We start from the raw sequence: 17,818 nt of genomic DNA, 5'->3' as shown, positions 1-17,818 counted from the left end.
ATTGTTAATTAAACCACACGTGCGCGCAAAAAAAATTCCAAAGTCCAAAATAGTGTATTTTTGGTCACTTTATATCATGAAAAAATTATTTAAAATTATCAATAAGTCCTATCAATGCAAAAATTGTACCGCTAAAAACTTCAGATCATGACGCAAAAATTTAGCCCTCATACCGCCCCATACGCGGAAAAATAAAAAAGTTATAGGGGTCAGAAAATGACAATTTTAAACGTATACATTTTCCTGCATGTAGTTATGATTTTTTCCAGAAGTCCGACAAAATCAAACCTATATAAGTAGGGTATCATTTTAATCGTATGGACCAAAAGAATAAAGATAAGGTGTCATTTTTACCGAAAAATGTACTACGTAGAAACGGAACCCCCCAAAAGTTACAAAATGGTGGACTTTTTTCTATTTTGTCTCACAATGATTTTTTTTTTCCGTTTCGCCGTAGATTTTTGGGTAAAATGACTGATGTCATTACAAAGTAGAATTGGTGGCGCAAAAAATAAGCCATCATATGGAATTTTAGGTGCAAAATTGAAAGAGTTATGATTTTTTTAAAGGTAAGGAGGAAAAACGAAAATGCAAAAACGGAAAAACCCTGCGTCCGTAAGGGGTCCTTATACATAATACATATGACACTATGGGGGAGATGTTGCAGGAGAGGCCCTAGGACAGTGGTCTCCAACCTGCGGACCTCCAGATGTTGAAAAACTACAACTCCCAGCATGCCCGGACAGCCAAAGGCTGTCCGGGCATGCTGGGAGTTGTAGTTTTGCAACATCTGGAGGTCCGCAGGTTGGAGACCACTGCCCTAGGACACAGAGGGACTCAACCTGACAGGGCCCAAGTACTGACTGATTATAATCTGCAGTTCTTGTGAGTTTACATCCTCAGCATCCTGTGCCAGTGCAGTCCATGCTGGGAGTTGTAGTTTCACCAGGGCTGCAGAGCCAGGAGGAGCCATAGCCTATACCTCATAGCAACCAACCAATCAGATTGCAGCTTTCGTTTCTTCCGGGTAGTATGAAGCGATCCTATTGGTTGCTATGGGTGACAGCGGCGGCGCCCGTCTCCACACACAGTCCGCGGTGAGGACGTGATCCCGGGCAGGGATAGGCGGGGGCTCCGCGCTCATTGGCCGGGGAGGAGGGCCGGGCAGTCCCGGGATGACAGCTCAGGGTCCCGGGCGGTGATTACTATTGGCCGGGGCTCCTGGCCTCCTCCCCCGGCCCTCCCCGGCCTGTTCATACACACTGCGGGCTCCAGTGATCTCCACATCCCCGGCGCTATGGTGAAGATTGAGATCGTGAAGACCAAGCCCTACCCGGACCAGAAGCCGGGCACCAGCGGCCTCAGGAAGCGGGTCACCGTGTTCCAGAACAACCCGAACTATGCGCACAACTTCATCCAGAGCATCATCTCCTGCACCGAGCCCGAGGAGCGGCAGGACGGGGCCCTGGTGGTCGGGGGGGACGGACGCTTCTACATGAAGGAGGCCATCCAGACCATCATCCAGATCGCCGCCGCCAACGGGGTGAGCAGTGCGGGGAGTGATGTGCTGCAGGAATCAACTCAAGGGCCAGGGGAGTGATGTGCTGCAGGAATCAACTCAAGGGCTAGGGGAGTGATGTGCTGCAGGAATCAACTCAAGGGCTAGGGGAGTGATGTGCTGCAGGAATCAACTCAAGGGCTAGGGGAGTGATGTCCTGCAGGAATCAACTCAAGGGCTAGGGGAGTGATGTCCTGCAGGGACGTGATGGAGCGAGATGTTCTGCATTTACTATGGAGAAAATAGGCTGCAGAGCATGATGGGTGCAATAGGTTACAGGTCAGTACATGGTGGGGTGCAATAGACTGCAGAGCAGTGCATGGTGGGGTGCAATAGGCTGCAGAGCAGTACATGATGGGGTGCAATAGGCTGCAGAGCAGTGCATGGTGGGGTGCAATAGGCTGCAGAGCAGTGCATGGTGGGGTGCAATAGGCTGCAGAGCAGTGCATGGTGGGGTGCAATAGGCTGCAGAGCAGTGCATGGTGGGGTGCAATAGGCTGCAGAGCAGTGCATGGTGGGGTGCAATAGGCTGCCGAGCAGTGCATGGTGGGGTGCAATAGGCTGCAGAGCAGTGCATGATGGGGTGCAATAGGCTGCAGAGCAGTGCATGATGGGGTGCAATAGGCTGCAGAGCAGTGCATGATGGGGTACAATAGGCTGCAGAACAGTGCATGATGGGGTGCAATAGGCTGCAGAACAGTGCATGATGGGGTGCAATAGGCTGAAGAGCAGTGCATGATGGGGTGCAATAGGTTACAGGTCAGTACATGGTGGGGTGCAATAGACTGCAGAGCAGTGCATGGTGGGGTGCAATAGGCTGCAGAACAGTGCATGATGGGGTACAATAGGCTGCAGAACAGTGCATGATGGGGTACAATAGGCTGCAGAACAGTGCATGATGGGGTGCAATAGGCTGCAGAACAGTGCATGATGGGGTGCAATAGGCTGCAGAACAGTGCATGATGGGGTGCAATAGGCTGCAGAGCAGTGCATGATGGGGTGCAATAGGCTGCAGAGCAGTGCATGATGGGGTGCAATAGGCTGCAGAGCAGTGCATGATGGGGTGCAATAGGCTGCAGAGCAGTGCATGATGGGGTGCAATAGGCTGCAGAGCAGTGCATGATGGGGTGCAATAGGCTGCAGAGCAGTGCAGGATGGGGTGCAATAGGCTGCCGAGCAGTGCAGGATGGGGTGCAATAGGCTGCAGAGCAGTGCATGAAAGGGTGCAATAGGCTGCAGAGCAGTGCATGATGGGGTGCAATAGGCTGCAGAGCAGTGCATGCTGGGGTGCAATAGGCTGCAGAGCAGTGCATGATGGGGTGCATTAGATTACAGGTCAGTACATGATTGGATGCAATAGGCTGCAGACATTGTGGGTGCAATAGACTGCAGGCATTGTGGGTGCAATGTGCTTTAGTTCAGTTAAAATTGTATATACAATATACATAGATATTTGGGGACATGGGGAGGTATATACAGACATATTTGGGGACATGGGGAGGTATATACAAACATATTTGGGGACATGGGGAGGTATATACAAACATATTTGGGGACATGGGGAGGTATATACAAACATATTTGGGGACATGGGGAGGTATATACAAACATATTTGGGGACATGGGGGGGTATATACAAACATATTTGGGGACATGGGGGGGTATATACAAACATATTTGGGGACATGGGGGGGTATATACAAACATATTTGGGGACATGGGGGGGTATATACAGACATATTTGGGGACATGGGGGGGTATATACAGACATATTTGGGGACATGGGGAGGTATATACAAACATATTTGGGGACATGGGGAGGTATATACATAGATATTTGGGGACATGGGGAGGTATATACAAACATATTTGGGGACATGGGGAGGTATATACAGACATATTTGGGGACATGGGGGGGTATATACAGACATATTTGGGGACATGGGGAGGTATATACAGACATATTTGGGGACATGGGGAGGTATATGCAGACATATTTGGGGACATGGGGAGGTATATACAGACATATTTGGGGACATGGGGAGGTATATACAGACATATTTGGGGACATGGGGAGGTATATACATAGATATTTGGGGACATGGGGAGGTATATACAGACATATTTGGGGACATGGGGAGGTATATACAGACATATTTGGGGACATGGGGAGGTATATACAGACATATTTGGGGACATGGGGAGGTATATACAGACATATTTGGGGACATGGGGGGGTATATACAGACATATTTGGGGACATGGGGGGGTATATACAGACATATTTGGGGACATGGGGGGGGTATATACAGACATATTTGGGGACATGGGGGGGTATATACAGACATATTTGGGGACATGGGGGGGGTATATACAGACATATTTGGGGACATGGGGAGGTATATACAGACATATTTGGGGACATGGGGAGGTATATACAGACATATTTGGGGACATGGGGAGGTATATACAGACATATTTGGGGACATGGGGAGGTATATACAGACATATTTGGGGACATGGGGAGGTATATACAGACATATTTGGGGACATGGGGAGGTATATACAGACATATTTGGGGACATGGGGAGGTATATACAGACATATTTGGGGACATGGGGAGGTATATACAGACATATTTGGGGACATGGGGAGGTATATACAGACATATTTGGGGACATGGGAAGGTATATACAGACATATTTGGGGACATGGGGAGGTATATACACAGGTATTTGCTCCTCATTCTATTTATATATTTCCTCATAGAAAATGACCTTTAAAGAGTCATCATTTATATATTATACATGTTCTGCCCGGTTGATGGCTGCTCTCCCATCCCCCGACCTTCCCGATTGCAGGGAATCAATAATCACATCATTGTGCAACCTCTATACCTGGTGACATCATTGATGTTGCTGAGACTTGTAGTACCACATTCTCTAGGGTTCTGCCTGAGGATATTTGGATCTGACATCATCCATGGCGTCACTATTCTAGTAGTTGTCCAACCACCGACCCACAGGGAACAGCTGAGGTTGATCTTGGTGTCACCTTGTAGATGGCAGCCAATGACCTTTGACATTTAAAGTGACCTTGAAGGAATTCGGACTGGAGTGTGCGCTTACAGCCGCCTGTGCCTCGTGTCATTGAATGTGGGTGAAGTAACGTCCATCATGATCACAGCCCTTTATATAGAAACCTCTGAGCCCTGAGTGTGTGTATGTGGATATATATATATATATATATATATATATATATATATATATAATCTGTACTGAGTCTAGTGGGGTGTTCACATTATTTTGTGGTTAGTACCGACTAGAGATGAGCAAACTTACAGTGATTCGATTCGTCACGAACTTCTCGGCTCGGCAGTTGATGACTTATCCTGCATAAATTAGTTCAGCCTTCAGGTGCTCCGGGGGGCTGGAAAAGGTGGATACAGTCCTAGGAAAGAGTCTCCTAGGACTGTATCCACCTTTTCCAGCCCATCGTAGAACCTGAAAGCTGAACTAATTTATGCAGGAAAAGTCATCAACTGCCGAGCCGAGAAGTTCGTGACAAATCGAATTTACTGTAAGTTCGCTCATCTCTCGTACCGACTAAAAGTGTCCAAAGAAGGTTGAACAGGGGACATGGGGGTCCAAGGCTCATTGATGGGTGTAGGGCTATAATGTCAGATCACGCAGGATAGTGCAGCTTGTTGTATTTCGGGCCCCGCAGACCATGTGACCCCTGTCCACCACCAAATGTGTTTACAATGGGCATCAGAACTGGAGCAGTGGAAGAAGGCAGAGCTCAGTCTGATGGATTAAAGGGGTATTCCGGGCACAAACATCTTATCTCCTATCCAAAGGATAGGTTGTGTGATCACTGGGGACCCCCTCAATCTCCCTGCAGCGCCGCATTCTATGCGGGGCTGCGTCTCCAGTTTCCGAAACTTCCGGGTTCCCGGAACTGGAGACAGACGTAATGCCACGCCCCCTTGTGGTGTAACGCCACGCCCCCTCCATTCATGTCTGTGGGAGGGGCGTGACGGGAGAGACGGTGCCCCATTCTGAAGATCACAGGGGGTCCGACCTATGGGACTTTTACAGGACGGGGGCCATTTTTTTTAGGGGCTGGAATACCCCTTAAACATTTGTTGACCATCCCCGGTGTCCTGTGCCTGTATCAGTGTTTCCCAACCAGGGTGCCTCCAGCTGTTGCACAACTACAACTCCCAGCATGCCCGGACAGCCATAGGCTGTCCGGGCATGCTGGGAGTTGTAGTTGTGCAACAGCTGGAGGCACCCTGGTTGGGAAACACTGGTCTGTATGATCACTATGAGGATAAACAGAGACCCCAGTGCACATAGCTGTATACACCTGATGTCTTCTCCGTATCCGAGAGATCTTGTCTTATTCTGCGTCACTGGTCCTGATGTCACTAAAGATTTTTCCCTTTACTAACGCGGATGAGTAATGCGGATACTTCACCATATTATTGCAACATTTCCATTTATGATGGTTTTTCCACCCTCTACACCAGCAGACAATTTCCTGAACAACCTATCATGTGGGTGGGGGGGGGGGACACATTTTTCCCAGATAACCCCTATAATAATATATAGACTAGAGATGAGCGAACTTACAGTAAATTCGATTCGTCACGAACTTCTCGGCTCAGCAGTTGATGACTTATCCTGCGTAAATTAGTTCAGCCTTCAGGTGCTCCGGTGGGCTGGAAAAGGTGGATACAGACCTAGGAAAGAGTCTCCTAGGACTGTATCCACATTTTCCAGCCCACCGGAAAGCTGAACTAATTTATGCAGGAAAAGTCATCAACTGCCGAGCTGAGAAGTTCATGACGAATCGCATTTACTGTAAGTTCGCTCATCTCTAATATAGACTCAAAGTTCAAATATTATTTTGGTTGCAATTCCGTAGCCTAGTGCTAAAGCGAGCGGTGTGCGGATTTGCAGTAACAAATAAGTCTATGGGACTGTTGGCAATTGCGCAGATCACTCACTTTAGCAGAGGGCTACGGAGTTGGAGGCAGTTTGTGTATCCTGCCGCCGCAACAACATCGGAGGGGAGCTTTAGGCTGTGTTCACACGATGCGGCTTGTTTTACTGCAGTAAAATTGCGCCATTTTACCACAATTTTGGTCATTTGTGTCTTCATATACATGATGATTTACCGTGTATTCAAAGATTGCCAAAATAAATAGGTTCATACACAAAAAGTGGATATAGTTTAATTATAAAAGACAAATGCAAAGCAACAAGATACAAAGAATTTAAAAGGGAAACTAAACAACAATTTCTACTTAAATGTTAAAGCAACAATTAGGTTTTCTACTTAAATCATTCCATATGAAGACCCAAACAGCAGAGTCATAGTGCTGATCCCCCCCCCCCCCCCCCCCCAAAAGTTCTTAAAGGGGAACTCCGCCCCAAGATATCTTATCAACTGTCCAAAGGATAGGGGATAAGATGTCTGATCGCTGGGGACCCCCGCGATCTCGGCTGCGGCACCCCAGATATCCGGTGTACTGAGCGAACTTCGCTCCGTGCCACATGACTGGCGATGCAGGGCGGAGGCTTGTGACGTCACGGCTGTGCCCCCCCCCTCAATGCAAGTCTATGGGAGGGGGCTTGATGACTGTCTCAACCCCTCCCTTAGACTTACATTGAGGGGCGTGGCCGTGACGTCAAGAGCCTCTGGAGCTGCACCCGACACTCTAAAAGAACGCCAAGTGCAGCAGGGAGATCATGGGGGTCCTCAATAGCGGGACCCCCTGCGATCAGACATCTTGTCACCTATCCTTTGGATAGGAGATAAGATGTCTAGGGGTGGAGTACCCCTTTAAAGAGAACCATTCATTATGAAAGATGTCCTAGAGACGTCGGGGTCTGGGTGTTCAGACCCCAACCAATCCTTAGAATAGGCCAGGAGTGAGACAAGCGAAGTCTCAGTGTTCAGACCCCAACCTATAAAAACTTTTGATGTGTCTCCAGGACTTGTTACAATGACAGGTGCACCTTAAAGGGATACTCCACCCCTAGACATCTTATCCCCTATCCAAAGGGGACCCCCGCAGTATAGCATGCGGCACCCACCTGTTTCTTTTCCGGAAGCGCTGGATGGTCTGGGTCGCGACCATGGGAACGGAAGTCCGTGACGTCATGACTCCACCCCTGTGTGACATCATGCCCTGTCTCCTCAATGCAAGTCTATGGGAGGGGGCGTGACGGCCGTAGGTACTGACGGATAGTGCGGGGGACGCTGATTCATATGATCCCTACCTTGCCTGGATCCATCCGGCCGTTCGCCCGCAATCTTAGTTTATCTATATATGCAAATGTGGCTGTAACTGGCACGGGCGGGGTTTTCAGGAGCCTAGTGTTACTGTGATGACAGCGCTTCCCACCCGCTTATGAATATTCATCCCACCTCCCTGCGGCTCTCGCTCTCCGCCCTGAATATTCATAGACAGGCGGCACTGCAAATCGGCAGCGCTGATGTCACAGTGCCACTAGGTTCCTGAAAACCCCGCCCGTGCCAGTTACAGCCACATTTGCATAAATAGAAAAACTAAGATTGCGGGCGAACGGACGGACGGATCCTGGCAAGGTAGGGATCATATGAATCAGCGTCCCCTGCACTATCCGTCAGTACCTGTGGTTAGTGCAGGAGTGAACATGTGACAGTTTTCCTTTAATGCAGAGGTGAATGGGCCCAGATTCAGGATTGTTTTGTCATTTTAGTAACTTGTGAGTCCTGGGGCGCAGGATTTAGTGTCCTGAACAATACAGGGGAGTGGACACATAGTAACAGTGTAGAAAGACTTCACCACAATGTAACAATCTGCCTGTAATGATCTGGATGGGATGTGACCGGCGTTTGCTAAACTTCCTCCCGTTACTCTGCACAGATGACAGGGACTTCTCCTCCGCCGGATCACAGTCTTGCGCAGAAGTTTTGCACGTTTCGATATGTATCATTTACAGTCGTTGCGTTGTGTCAGTTCTCATACATAACCTGCTATAAATAGTAATAATAATCCCAATTGCAGATCTTTAGAAAAGAATAAAAATTCCTGCAGTGATCTGAAGATCGCCCCGCGGCGCGCTTCTAAAGCTGCGATGACCACCCCCTTTATTCAGTTCAGATTTTTTGTGACTGATTTTAGGTCCACCATACATTAGGCATAGTGTTCATTTTCATTGAAAAGACCCCCACCATATAACACTACTACCGATGCAACTCCCCAAGAGGAGAAAAGTCTCAGCAATGCCAATAAATGCTTTATTCCTGTAACATGTTTCAGGGTTAATATCCCCCTTCATCAGGGGGGCATCTGATTAAGGGGGATATTACCCCCAAAATGCGTTGTTGTCTTGAACATGTTTTACCGGAATAAAGCCTATTGCCATTGATGAGAATTATATTCAGATGTCTTCTACTGGGTTCCCACTCCTGTGACCCTGGGGTGAGCAGTATATACCAAAAACCACTACACCATTAATAGGGGTGATATGCGTATTTAAAGGGGTATTCCAGCTTAATACATCTTATCCCCTATCCAAAGGATAGGGGATAAGATGTATGATCGCAGGAGTCCTGCCGCTGGGGACCCCCGCAGTATTGGTGCAGCCCCCGGCATTCTGTGCCTCCGAGATGGGGACGTGACGTCACATCCCCAACTCGGAGGCAGCGCCCGGCACAGAATGTTGGGGGCTGTACCAACATTGCGGGGGTCCCCAGCGGCAGGACTCCTGCGATCATACATCTTATCCCCCTTTTGGATAGGGGATAAGATTTATAAAGCTGTAATACCCCTTTAATAGATAGTCTAGGTGAGTGTTGTGTGTTTTTTTTTTATTTTTTTATTTTTTTTATGTGCCCCAGCCTTGGAGTCTTTGGTGTCCTAAGGATAATTTATGGGGTGATGTCCTCCTTTTTTTTGGTCTTTTACTAGGCCAATCACACGCAGGGCAGAAGAGTTGCCAAGACAACTGCACCGTGACTGCCAAATGTCATGCACTGGTCTAATGCAAAGGATCCCTGGACGATACTCAGATATTCAGTTCCGTCTATTGTGCAGTTGCGTCTCTTGAAACCTGATGTTAGATCTGGAGATCGGGGGGGATAATATTTCTGGATTAGTGTTTCCCAACCAGGGTGCCTCCAGCTGTTGCAAAACTACAACTGCCAGCATGTCTGATATACTCCCAGTAGGCATATACTGTTTTTGTAAAGGGGGCCCCAGCCATCTATGTCTGGCTCTATCACACGATAGGTTTAGATACGGAGTGCACGCGATGGGCTTAGATACATACATAGTGCACACGATGGGCTTAGATACATACATAGTGCACACGATGGGCTTAGATACATACATAGTGCACACGATGGGCTTAGATACATACATAGTGCACACGATGGGCTTAGATACATACATAGTGCACACGATGGGCTTAGATACATACATAGTGCACACGATGGGCTTAGATACATACATAGTGCACACGATGGGCTTAGATACATACATAGTGCACACGATGGGCTTAGGCTAGGTTCAGATTACGGCATCTCGAGGCAGAAAATTTCCGCCCGGAGATTCCAAGTGCGGCCAGTTCTTACTGAATCCGTGGGCGCTAGGACCGCGCGGACACTGCGGCCTCCAATAGACTACAATGTGTTTCGCGAGTATTTCCGCCTGAAGAATGAGCAACGCTAAGGCTAGGTTCTGTAGTGTGAACCTAGCCTTAGACCAGTGTTTCCCAACAGTTGCACAACTACAACTCCCAGCAAGCATATACTGTGCTTTTGACAGGGGCCCTCAGCCTTCTGTGTCTGGCTTCATCACACATGATCGGCTTAGATGCACATGAAAGGCCTAGATCAGTGTTTCCCAACCAGGGTACCTCCAGCTGTTGCAAAACTACAATTCCCAGCATGCCCGTACAGCCGAAGGCTGTCCGGTAAGCTGGGAGTTGTAGTTTTGCAACAGCTGGAGGCGCCCTAGTTGGGAAATGCTGGTCTAGATACATAGTGCTCGTTATAGGCTCAGACCAGTGTTTCCTAACTAGGATGCTTCCAGCTGTTGCAAATCTACCAGCATGCTTGATATTTTCTTAGCATACATATTAGGGATCGACCGATTATCGGTTTGGCTGATATTATCGGCCGATAATCACGATTTTGGACATTATCGGTATCAGCAGTTACCTTGCCGATAATCCGATAATGCCCCGCCGCCCGCACCGTGGCCGAAAACCCGCCCCACCGCGTTGCACCGCCCCGGCCCCATTGCCTTCCCCATCCCCGGTTTCATAATTACCTGTTCCCGGGGTCCACGCTACTTCTGGCTCCTGCTGCGTCCTGCGTTACGCTGTGCGCAATGACGAGTGACGCGACGTCACCGTCAGTGCACACAGTGACAGCTCAGGAGGACGCAACCGGAGCCAGATGTGGAGTGGACCCCGGGAACAGGTAATTATAAAACCAGGGATGGGGGAGGCAATGGGGGGGGGGGGTTCGCGGTGGCGGTGATAGGTCTCAGGACCCCTGGACAGGCAGGGGGGGGGAAGCGGGTGGCGGCGGCGGTCTATGGCACCGCAAAAGCCGCTGCAGTTCATTGATTTAAAGCGCCCGCATTAAATCGGTGATCTGCAGCGGTGTCGCGGGGGGATAAATAGCCGATAAGGTATACCAGAATATCGGTATAAGCTATCGGCCCTAACCTCCCCCGATTATCGTTATCGGCCCTAAAAAAACGATATCAGTCGATCCCTAATACATATGCTGTTCTTGTACAGGGGCCCCCAGCTGTCTGGCTACATCACACATGATAGGCTTAGATATTGTACATAGTGCTCATTATAAGCTTAGACCAGTGTTTCCCAACCGGTGTACCTCCAGCTGTTGCAAAACTTCAACTCCCATCATACCCAGACATCCATTGGCTGTCTGGACTTGCTGGGAGTTGTAGCTTTGCAACAGCTGGAGGCTCACTGGTTGGGAAACACTGGTCTATAAGTTGCTTTGTTTTCCTGATACACAGCTCCAAATCCACAACATAGATATGATGAATAACATGCTGGCTACCTGCAGCTGCCACTAGGGGGAGCTTAAGAGCTTAGTGAACATAAAGCATTAGGGGAGATTTATCAAAACCTCTCCAGAGGAAACGTTGCCCATAGCAACCAATCAGATCGCTTCTTTTATTTCTCAGAGGCCCTTTTAAAAATGAAAGAAGCGATCTGATTGGTTGCTATGGGCATCTGTCGATTTTTCTCCCCACCGGTTTTGATAAATCTCCCCCATTATCCTTTTACTCTGTGTTTGCCAACCAGGGTGCCTCCAGCTGTTGCAAAACTACAACTCCCAGCATGCCATATATACTCCCAGCATGCATATATATGGTTCTTAGATACATAGTGCGCATGATAGGCTTAGACCTGGGTTTCCCAACCAGGGTGCCTCCATTGGTTGCAAAACTACAACTCCCAGCGTGCCTGGACAGCCTTTAGCTTTCTCGACATACTGGGAGTTGAAGCTTTGCAACAGCTGGAGGCACCCTGGTTGGGGAACACTAATCTAATCTAGTGATGCCCCATATTAGGATACACATACAGAGCTGCATCAGCAGTGGGGAGTAAAAAAGACCTAGGAAATGTCGCGGTCTGATTGATGACCCGTTGGTACGTCTCGCTCTCCGGTGAGCACGCAAAAGGTTCCTTAGTCACAGTGATCTGGTTCCTGATCTGCTGTAGAGTTGTTGAATCTTGAATCTTTGGCATTTATCTGTGAATTACTAATGGCAGCGCCGCACCCTCATATTCAGCTGGTGAATCACCGGGTAAGATTTGAGATTTTTCTGCTCCAGTCCATAGAGATCCGACTGTCTGATCCAGTGTTTCCCAACCAGAGTGTCTCCAGCTGTTGCAAAACTACATCTCCCAGCATGTCCCTCCCTTCCCTCCTCCTCCTGTTGCTCTTCTTACCTGGCCAGCAGGCTCCGGTGCAGGGGCTCTCAGCAGGTTTGCCATTCTTCTGACGTCCTCTGCGCTGCACTTACTGAGAGCAGCGGCTGTGGGCACTAAGTGATTTCAGGAGCGCCACTGGTCACTGCTGGCAGCTGCCGCTGCTCACAGCCTTTCAATGAGTGCAGCACAGAGTATGTCAGGAGAACATCCAACCCGCTGAGAGCCCCTGCACCTGAGCCTGATGGCCACGTTACAACAACAGGGGGAGGCGGGAAGGTGAAAAGTGATGTAGCACAAGGGGTAAGGGGATGATTTGGTACAGGGCAAAGGGGGAATAAAGTGGCACAGGGGGGATCAAGGGGAAATGATGTGGTAAAGGGGGAATTATTTGGCACAGGGGGAATAAAGTGGCACCGGGGGTTCAAGGGAGAAGGAATGAAGTGGCATTGGAGGGATCAAGAGGGGGAATAAAAGGGCATGGGGGGGATGAAATAATACAGGGGGTGATTAAAGGGCATGGGGAGATTGTACTGTAATATTGATTTATTATGTTTTATAGGTAATTACACTCTGGAGTGAGTACAGGACAGTATTCCGTCATTTAGAGAGATTTTTGAGGTTTTTTTCCCAATAAGGGACACTTTTTATTTTCCTGTGAGTGTCCGCTATTGGGAGATTCTTCTGTACTGGATTCCAGCAAAAGAACGAACATGTTCACGGAATTCGTATGCTCTTCAGAAATGGCAGCGAAATCCTATTGAAATCCTATATCTCTTTCTATGTAGGGTGGCATTATGGCTCTGGCAAATAGCTGATCAGCAGTCGTGTCAGGTATCGGCCAAAAGCTGTCCGTGCATTCTGGGAGTTGTAGTTTTGCAAACAGCTGGAGGCATCCAGGTTGGGAAACACATGTAGAGAATAGAGGGATTCTATGACTACTTCTACAATGTTTTTCAGCCCATGACCCTCCAGCTGTTGCAAGACTCTCATCATACCATGACAGGGGGGACACTGTCATAGCAAACGCTTAGATGTTGGAAGTATTAGGTTTGTACGTAGTCCCAGCCTTAAATGGGTACTCCGCTGCAAACTGTTCCGAACGCTGAAGCCGGCATCGGGAGCTTGTGACGTCTTAGCCCCACCCCCTCATTTCATGCCCCGCCCCCTCAATGAAAGTCTATGGGAGGGGGTGTGACGGATGTCACGCCCCCTCCCATAGACTTGCATTGAGGGGGCGGGGTGTGATGTCATGAGGGGGCGGTGCTATGACGTCACAAGCTCCCGACACTGGCTCCAGCATTCGAAACAGTTTTTCCAAGTACCCCTTTCAATAAGAATGTTTCAATTCAATGACAGCAAGCAGAGAGTTAAAGAATTGAAGCACACTGGCCCTTTCAGAGTTTGCTGTGTCTGTTACGGTAATTCTGTGCATTAGCTCCTTCAGGTGACCTTGTCCAGACATTATTGATTGTGACCAGAAATTAGACAATCCCATTACCTTTCTAAAAATACCACTAACTGCCGAGGGCCCCCACAGCCCTATTGTCCCCCACCGGATCTGCTGTAATTCCGAACGTTCTGGCCTCGGATGTTCTGCAATAGAAAACTCCATGTTTCTGGGCAAAGGTTGTCGAGACTTTACAAATAAATCTCAGTTTGTCTTTCTATTTCTGTAGGGATTGTGCAAGAATCCTTTATATGCAATCCCAATGGCCCTGCCTGTGGACATTAAACGGGTACTCCGGTGGAAAACGTTTTATTTTTATTTTTTTTTTTTAAATGATCTGGTGATGAAAGTTAACCAGATTTGTAAAGAACTTCTATTAAAAAATCTTAATCCTTCCAGTACTTATTAGCTGCTGAATACTACAGAGGATAGTCTTTTCTTTTTGGAACACAGTGCTCTCTGCTGACACCTCTGTCCATTTAAAAAACTTTCCAGAGTAGGAGAAAATCCCCATAGCAAATATAGGCTTCTCTGGACAGTTCCTAAAATAGACAGAGGTGTCAGCAGAGAGCACTGTGCTCGTGATGTCAACAGAGAGCACTGTGTTCCAAAAAGAAAAGAATTTCCTCTGTAGTATTCAGCAGCTAATAAGTACTGGAAGGATTAAGATTTTTTAATAGAAGTAATTTACAAATCTGTTTAGCTTTCTGGCACCAGTTGATAAAAAAAAAAAAAAATAATTATAATAACAATAATAATAATAATAATAATAATAAAAATAAAAAAAAAGTTTTCCACTGGAGTACCCCTTTAATACCCTAGAAAACTGCATAAAGAACAATTCATAAATAAATATAGTTATCCAAGTGGGAGGAATGTATCCACAAAGGGTAACACAATTCCCTGAGATTTTCTTAAAGGGGTATTCCGCTGCTCAGCATTTGGAACAAACTGTTCCAAATGCTGGAGCCAGTGCCGGGAGCTTGTGACATCCTAGCCACGCCCCCTTGTGATGTCACGCCCTACCCCCTCAATGCAAGTCTATGGGAGGGGGCATGACGATTGCCACGACCCCTCCCACAGACTTGCATCGAGGGGGTGGGGCGTGACATCATGAGGGGGTGGGGCTACGATGTCACAAGCTCCCGTTTCAGGCGTTCGGAACAGTTTGTTCCAAACGCTGAGCAGCGGAGTACCCCTTTAAGCCCCTGAAAAGATAAGAAAGGAGCAATTCTCCACATTAAATAGGCACTGTCAGATTAAAAAACTTTTTATATGTTTTACATCTTGGCAAAACATTAACCTTTCTAATCGATTTCATAAAAATGTATCTCCTTTTTATAGAAATCATGGTTCATAAAAAAAAAAAAACAACTAGGGGTCACCATACCATCCAGAACATAATCCTGTCCTTCTGCAGCATCATTTTTGTTCCAGCTGAAGCAGAGGCAGAGACAAAGTCCAGGAAGTGAGGGCAGGACTAGCACTTCTCTGTGCTCACTCCTGTCCTATTAGACTGCAGCATGAAAACAGAGAGGAAGGGGTTACAGAGCAGCCTGCAGTGACTGAATGAAAAGACACAGCACAGCAGACTCAGGGAGGAAGATGAGTCATGCAGAATGAGGACACGTCCCCTCCAGAGCACAGGAGGACAAACCAAGTAATCAATAGATAGAAGGTTTTTATGAGGGAAATATAGGTTCTATATAAATAAGCAGAATTAGGTTCTGAGTACACCCACTGACCTCTTAATCTAAAACTCCATAATCGGGAACACTCACTCAGCTCTGGACATGGACTGGCTACTTCTTAGAAGAGGTTTACCCAGCATGTATGTCCTTTGGCAAAATACTCTGGCGGAATACCCTCTGAGGTGCAGAATATTATCTTTTGTCTTGATTTTAGGGGGCTAATATGTGTCCTGACTTTCCCTTTTTGATAGTAGTTCAGGACATGAGGCTGATTAGATTTCATGTATATATTGTGTCTTTGCTTTTTTATTGTCTTTAATTTTTTTTTTTGAAGAACTAACTAATGTTAAAGGGGTACTCCGCTGCTCAGCGTTTGGAACAAACTGTTCCGAACGCTGGAGCCGGGAGCTCGTCCCGCCCCGCCCCCTCAATGCAAGTCTATAGGAGGGGGCGTGACGGCCGTCACGCCCCCTCCTATAGACTTGCATTGAGGGGCGGGACGAGCTCCCGGCTCCAGCGTTCGGAACAGTTTGTTCCAAACGCTGAGCAGCGGAGTACCCCTTTAAACCTCTCCATCTGTAGCAAAAATAGTTTTAACACAATTGCAAAATCCCAGTAGCAGCTGAAAAACAGCGATGTGTGAATGTGAACCGTGCAGGGTGAACGCTTCAGGTTGCGTTGATGTAATTTCTCATTTTCACCACCAGGGGGCATCAGTTTACTGACAAATCTTCAGACCCCGGAAGCATTGATTCAGGTTTTGTCTGTATTTATTCATAGACAACTTGTGATCAGGAATATGGGGGCGACGATCAATGATAGGTTATTAGTATTAGTTATTTGTGATATTTAAAGGTTTTTACATTGTGTAGTTCTACTATGTGGCTGATCCCAAGATCTAGAAAGCCAATGGTTGTTTGTAAAGTGCCTGTACAATGTCCGTTTAGGTTACCCAGAATATAACTACTATAGGGAAGTGAATGGCTCCAGATTGGACTTTGTTTTCCTGTGTTCCCGGCTTTCTGGGGAGGAACGCTCCTATTTCCAGTCCCTAATGGTGTGATTCTTGTTGCCGTGACCTTTATCAATTTAGAAAGGATTAAGTTACGGGACTTGGGAACTAAATACCAGTCTGGATCCACCTATCCCCAACTTGTGGCCCCTGCGCAAAGGTCAGCGAGGAGGGAAGAGAAACAGGTGTCATGGATGGGTCCGGTTACAGCGAGCCTTCTATAACCAGTTACCTCTGACAAATTCCTGCCAGAAAGTGATTCCAGGCATTGAACTCAATTATCACACTTATAAATATATAGAGATATATACACAAGCAAAGTGCAGGAGAGCCGGGCTGGGTGCACTATGGGCCTGTGCCAGCCTCCAGTGCCCATCTATCTGAATGCAGTGTTTGCTGTTTAGGCAGGGCATGAATGATAAGCGAGAATGTGGAGAACAGGGCATTTCCTGGGAGAAAGCAGAGCAGCATCTGGTATGTAGAAGCCTAAGACGAAAGCAGACAGTGCCGGGGATACATGGTATGTACTGGGGGCACTAGAGAGTAGACAGGACCTGAATACATGGTATGTACTAGAGGGGCACTAGAGAGCAGACAGGACCTGAATACATGGTATGTACTAGGGGGCACTAGAGAGCAGACAGGACCTGAATACATGGTATGTACTAGAGAGCAGACAGGACCTGGATACATAGTATGTACTAGGGGGCACTAGAGAGCAGACAGGACCTGAATACATGGTATGTACTAGAGGGGCACTAGAGAGCAGACAGGACCTGAATACATGGTATGTAATAGAGAGCAGACAGGACCTGAATACATGGTATGTACTAGGGGGCACTAGAGAGTAGACAGGACCTGAATACATGGTATATACTAGAGAGCAGACAGGACCTGAATACATGGTATGTAATAGAGAGCAGACAGGATCTGAATACATGGTATGTAATAGAGAGCAGACAGGACCTGAATACATGGTATGTAATAGAGAGCAGACATGACCTGAATACATGGTATGTACTAGAGAGCAGACAGGACCTGAATACATGGTATGTAATAGAGAGCAGACATGACCTGAATACATGGTATGTACTAGAGAGCAGACAGGACCTGAATACATGGTATGTA

At 47.5% G+C, this 17,818-nt stretch overlaps 1 protein-coding gene across 1 annotated transcript in view; it reads left to right on the top strand.

Annotated features, from left to right (window-relative positions):
• Positions 1 to 1,049: 1,049 nt before the first annotated feature.
• Positions 1,050 to 17,818, top strand: part of PGM1 (phosphoglucomutase 1) — a 57,534-nt gene continuing 40,765 nt past the window's right edge. The window contains exon 1 of the mRNA XM_056532856.1: positions 1,050 to 1,543. Coding sequence (XP_056388831.1) covers positions 1,298 to 1,543 — 246 coding nt within the window. The 5' untranslated portion in view covers positions 1,050 to 1,297. The remainder of the gene's footprint in view (positions 1,544 to 17,818) is intronic.

The sequence above is a fragment of the Hyla sarda genome, chromosome 7 (assembly GCF_029499605.1).
Source record: "Hyla sarda isolate aHylSar1 chromosome 7, aHylSar1.hap1, whole genome shotgun sequence".
Classification (NCBI taxonomy): Eukaryota; Metazoa; Chordata; class Amphibia; order Anura; family Hylidae; genus Hyla; species Hyla sarda.
This window is presented reverse-complemented; position numbering and strand designations above follow the sequence as displayed.